The sequence below is a fragment of the Mizuhopecten yessoensis genome, unplaced genomic scaffold (assembly GCF_002113885.1).
Source record: "Mizuhopecten yessoensis strain PY_sf001 unplaced genomic scaffold, ASM211388v2 scaffold923, whole genome shotgun sequence".
Lineage (NCBI taxonomy): Eukaryota > Metazoa > Mollusca > Bivalvia > Pectinida > Pectinidae > Mizuhopecten > Mizuhopecten yessoensis.
Window position 1 is genome coordinate 228540 of NW_018403789.1, and position 6358 is coordinate 234897.

Below are 6358 nucleotides of genomic sequence, written 5' to 3' on the forward strand. Positions count from 1 at the left end.
ATAATAATATGTATATGATGTCGATTATGCCTAGATATGACGCTTGTTGTGTATGCCAGATTTTCAGAAGTATACTGACACACATTTCCTTTGGGATATAACTGTATCCAGTTTTTGCTCTATTACATTTTACTCCCAGAAAAATGTTTATATATTTATTTACTCATTTTTATTTTTTATTATTCTTCAATGAGGTAATGTGTTTATTTTCAGATGTGAAATATTTAAATTATTGCTATGCCTGTAAAAAGAAGGTTTCAAATTCATACGGATAGCTTTTTTAGCTGAGGTTATTGGGAAAGCGACGACTGTATCGCTGAGCAGACACTCAAATAGCACTCAAATGTTAGCTGCTTTTGTTTCTTTTAAGCTCCTTTGCATTATATCGCAGTTACTAAAACAATTTGAAAAGTAAAGGTTAGCACAATGTACATACTCGATGGATTAAAGGAAAATATTCCCTGATGAAAATGCTATCTAATATCGGCTCCAAATCAGAAATGAATCTAAGGGCATTTCGTCCTCAACCGAATGTCGTCACTTCAGTGCAAATCAACTGCGCAGTTACAATTAAGTCATGCGCGTGATCCCAATTGGATAACCATCCGTGATAATTTGCCAGAATTGTGTTTACTTTTCACATAATAACTTTTATCGTTTGGTAATCGACTGACCGAATAAACACCCGTCATGATTTCAAGTATGTATCGGCTTTGCACCAAAACAAAACACTTGTCATTTATTGATAAACATTGAAGCATTGTACACGTTTAAATAAACTGCGCAGAAAACACTCAGATAGAACTTTTGTTTAAATTTTTGTTTATTTCTTTCTTTTCTTTTATTTAAATATCTATTTACTTTATATCATCATTTTGTCTTTCTTTTTTTTTTCTCATTTTTCATTTTTCTTCCACTTCTTTTTTCTATTTCTTTTTTCATTTAACATATAAATTTAAAAACGAATGACGTCCATATGCTAAAGACTGAAAAATATCTTAAACCCATCAAACAAGCTAGTGAATTTGGTGCACTTTTGCATGAAAAGGGAATTACTTAGAAGTTGAACATTGGTCTATTTGGCAAATCCAGTGCAGGTTTGGTAAAAGTACTTTGAGAACATGTGATTTATTGATGTATTTTTGTCACCATTTCCTGTACCAAACTATTACTCTCTTTTTATATAAGAGAAACAAAGAAATCGTGAAGGGTGAGGCTTAAATTAATTGTGTGTATCATTGTTTCAATGTTTCGTCCTTGCTGAAGTGACCACAGTGTAAGTACATACCACTTAACATGGCCATGTGCTGACTTATAAGCGGGTGTTGTAGGCACACGACTCCCTACTGTTACATCCGTAGTATACAGAATAAGTACACTATACTGTTATCAAAATCATTCAGTTTTTTGAAGTCAGTTTGTGCTTTCCTCGGTTGTAAAAGCTTTTAAATAACAGGATTGTGTTATCATGTTTAACAACGTACCGACTTAATTTTTTTTTTACTTAACTTGACTTCCTGTAGAAGACGCCCAGGCAGTTAGCGACAACCCTGTGTTCAGCACAGGGATATGGTACGTGTTATATAATAAATATATCAGTACGTCATATAAAGTAAAGTATATTCGGTTAAATAGCATGTGACGTATCCCTGTGCTAATTAATACAAAGTCATCTATAAAGACAATCTTAATCCAGCGTGTATCTTGAAGTGTTTTTTTTCATATTTATAAGATTGTTGAACCAATGTCTTTAAAACGAAACGAACCTATTGACACAAAAAACGATTCAACATGTTCCACGTATGATTTTTTTTTTTGTGAATCAAGGTTTGCAATTTATGAGACAAATTTGCAGGAGAAATATTTGGCACTTTGCCACCTAGGCTTTTACATTAGAAATGCATGTACATGAATTAGCTTAATTTTCTTGATGTAAGATAACGTCATGTGATAATTTTCTGACGTAAATATTGTATTAACATCCACTGATGACTCAAAACATTTTTTACGAAGTGATTTTTCAGCAAGGTTTTATCTGAAAATTAATCGTGATAGATAAATGCTTTACTAGAGACAAAAGGTCGGTTTAGAATTGATAAAATTAATTTAACATTACGGGTTTTCCGGACATAAATACCAGTAATATCTGTGATAAAACGATGCTTTAATTGTGTTGGTATAACACATTGAAGATAGCTCGGGCACCAGTTACCAACGTACATGTACTAGCACAATCGTCATATTAATTTCAGAAATATCGACCTAGATCTCATTATCTTTAAAACCCACTTTTTGAAAAGTTCTTCACTAAACTTAACGCGTAGGAAATATTTGAGTTTCCGTTTGTAACTTGATAACATGGGTTGCATATATGCAACAGGTCATAGTTCTCGATTCGTTATCACGATCGCATCAACTGTGCCATGATTCGGACAAAATGCAGAATATGCAGGCTCTGTTTTATAAACATTGGACTACTACGCGACTTATATAGAGAGTAATTACGTTCACGTCTGTCTGATATCCTACGTGACGCGCACGTGAGAATTAATTACATTGCTAAGACTAACACTTCGATCTTTTGTTCCGTTTCAAATTATCCGGATCAAACATATTCCGGTTTCTACTTTTAGAATGCACCGGATGTTGTGCAAACTTCAGTTATAAATTTAGAATGTATTTGGATTCGGTATACATTACTTCATCACACTTGTTTGTCCCTCGTTAGTTAAAGAGGCAGATGGTAGACTTTGTTTGTAAACAAAACTGAACATCAACTAGCCTTCATTTAAGTCAGGAAAATTAAACTGGCTTGAAAACAAATTAAACATGTCAAATTTAACCCCTACTGAGTACTTAAAACGAAAAGATAGCGTCATATGCAATGTTCCTTCTAATTCTCAAAAAGTACAGGAGTTTATAAGTATGTTCACCTTAATCCTTATGATAGTTTAGCATGTTTGAGAATGATCGCACGAAAATAAATGGTTGCCTGGCGACCATCTTGAATTTTAGGAGGATTTTCTCGGTATATTTCTCATATTTCACAAGCAGCCTCCTGTTTGTCCCGTTTACTCTCCTTTGTTGTGTACGTTCAAATTAAATTTAATTAGTTTTATAAGATGGCTGTCAGACGGCCGTCTTAGATTCTGAAAATTTGTTTTCGCTATTTCTCAGAAATCACGGGATGGGTATTTGTAAAGTTTTCCTTTCAAGGTTAATCTTGGTTCTTATCTACGCATATTTCATTTTAAGTTTGATCGGGAAATTGTTTTGAAAAGTTGGGTACAGATACTTCTAAATGTTTATTTGTTGTTTATTCCTGTTCCTGGTTTTCATTTCTTGCTGAAGAAGAAATAGATGGCTGACAGAAACAAGAGATCTCTGTCGTTTCCTTTTATATGCATTATTTACACATGTATAACAAAGTAAACACACAGCCTCGTAATGAAAAAGACGATGCCTCACAAGTTGCTTCAGTGATCATGATGCAGTGTTAATCCAACGGATATGATGAATGAATAGAAATTTCAATTTGCAACAGAACCCAGGAAGTGGTCAGATTTTACAACGTTGTGCGACAAGATCCTTCTGGTTTTAACTTCTCCATTTTCTCCTCGGTACATATTTGTATATATTAGTTTCTAATGAGTGTCATCATCGTCAGGCGGGAATGAGGTCATCTCATATTTATTCAGCCCCGAGAAACATCTGTATGGCCCAGATCGAAAAAGGTCTGCATGGCCCATTGGACAAAGAGTCTTTCATATTTGATATCATATATAAAGTGTTATATAATAAAACAATTACGAACCTCTGTTGAGGTGTATACAATGATTTATTAACCTTCGAATGATGTCTCTCTCTGCCTCCGCCTTCAAAAAATATTATCCTTTTGGATTAATAAATCGTTGTATCGGTCTCATCGTAGGTTGTTATATCATATATTTGAGACATAAAAGAGTACTAGACCACCTTGTGTATGGTATACACGTCATTAACCATACTTTCAACAGTCTAGTGTACCTAAGTGCAAAAACTATGGAAAAACAAGAGAAAACAAAATACAATTACATTCATTTAATTTTGGCTCCGTTTCAATACATATATTGAATTTAAAGTTCATTTTATGACTAAGTGACATTTTTAACAGTACATGTGAGTCGTATTAAATAGATAAATACACAATTTATTCTAATCACTGAGTCGAGAACAACATACAACACCGATAAATAATTAATTGTACTTATTAGCTATATTCACATTAAATAATTATGAGCCATTACTCGATCTCAAAACCACATCGAAATTGTTTGAACTCCAAACAAACAAGAAATCGGACAAATCACATCAAGTGCAGAGAGATCACGTGTTTTAATACACGTGACTTAATTGTCGCGATCTTCAGAAGTACGTAACAATGACAACCTACTTGAGAAAAAAATCGCCTTTTTCTGCCTATGAATACATAATAGTAATCAACCGCATAATTTGTTGTCCCTTAAACATCATTATGTAGTTAGCACTGGATTTCCCTCCTCCACATCGAGGCTGGTATATCTACGACGCACTTGCCTCTCATATCTTTGTATCAAGCGTATAATGATATCCTATCTATATTTTGTTTCTACCTCCTCTATAGCCACTCAATTTAGCTTTTACAACAAGAACACACCCAAAACTTTCTCAAGTATTGTCAGTTTTGAACAAATGTTCGTAATTAGCACACGCCTGTTTCTATAACCTAATTGGTTACAAAAGAGTCACTTTGAAAAATGTTTTTGTATTCCTGCAGGAAATCTTCCCAATTGTTCTTGAAAGGAAACATAGATGAAGAAACACGGACTTAACGATAAAGCCTTTTTTACTGTTCGGCTTGCACACTGCTATACGTACATGCATGCATTCGGAGCGTACATTTAGCACAAAAGTTTTTGACGAGCACTAGTTCAACGATCTCCATGACAACAGGCAGCAATCTTGGAATCCGGGGTACGTACTGATAAGTCCATCACCAATACGTCCTCGTCATCACTTGATGTGTCCTCGATCCGACCTATCACTAGTTCGCTGTCCTCCTCGTCAGATCGTCTCTCAGAGCGGCGAAAATCCCTAACGCAACTGTACTGCACGGTCCTGCTGTTGGAAACGTTAGTGACGTCATCGGATCCTGACTGACGGCTGTCGACACTTGAGGATCGGGAGGAGAACACCTCGTCACTGTGCGCCTGCTGCGGGAACCCAGGACGTCTGCGCGCATCACGAAGTGGCGTGTGGGCTTTGGGCGGAAACTCGAACAGTTTGCTGAAGGTTGGACTTCCGGGGGACCACAGTGGGGACTTCAACTCCCCAAGCAGTGTGTCTCCGTGGTAACTGGGGACGTCAAACGGTCGAGGGATGGCACCGGCGGTGGGTAGGAAGCTGGCGGGGTAGTAGTACGGGAATGGATAGTAAGGTCCTAGATCCGAGGTGTATTTGTCTGGGTCAGCCTTAATCACGTGAACAGGTCTCTGGATGGGCGAAAAGGATGAGCTCCCAGAGGAAGTTGACGAAGACAGTGAATCACTAGAGACGTCAGTCGATGGCGAATTGCTCGCTGCCTGTCTAGTCCTCTTGGCACGAGCTCGTCGGTTCTGGAACCAAACCTGTTGAAAGAAATTTAATATTAGTTTCTCAGTATGCATATATACATATGTTTTAATCATATTGATAGGTACAGTGGTGTCTGAAGTTTGGTAAACAGGCAACTACACTGAGGTGTTTTAATAGCATTGATAAAAAAGCAAAATTGCATTTCCAAAATGGTCAGTTTCAAATAACCGAATTATGATATGAATAATTCATACGAACACTAAAATGACAACAATAAAATTAAAATAAATTTTGCTCAGAAAGGCCAGTTAAGCAACCGTTAAAAGAGTTTCTTTATCGGTGCAAATGACGCTATGACCAGGCTGTTGTATCCCACTATCCATTATGAACACAGCGTAAATCACCGTTTCCATGAATGTAATCAACATAAAGACTGCAGCACGAGATGCTATCTGACGTAAAAAGTGAACGAAGATGATGATATGACTGTATTCATTTCTTTCCGCCATAACTCTGGTCGATTCATAAATACACTACTATAGAATAATGATGAATGATGCTTTACTTGAGGCATTGTAGATCCAAATGACATGTAACGGATATGCATGCATTGGTATTAATGGACGTAAATTCGTACCAGGAACAGTTAAATAAACAATGAATATCGCTTAAATGGAAAATGTATCATGGAAGGACACCAATTCTCGAAGCATCACGGGATGCACACTTACAGACAACTATCTATACGGAGAAGCATCACGGGAAG

General features: G+C 36.3%; 1 protein-coding gene across 1 annotated transcript in view; it reads right to left on the reverse strand.

Annotated features, from left to right (window-relative positions):
* Nucleotides 1-4084: 4084 nt before the first annotated feature.
* The window catches only part of LOC110455240 (homeobox protein prophet of Pit-1-like), a 15299-nt gene continuing 13025 nt past the window's right edge, over nt 4085-6358 (reverse strand). Inside the window, exon 3 of the mRNA XM_021505244.1 lies at nt 4085-5645. Coding sequence (XP_021360919.1) covers nt 4950-5645 — 696 coding nt within the window. The 3' untranslated portion in view covers nt 4085-4949. The remainder of the gene's footprint in view (nt 5646-6358) is intronic.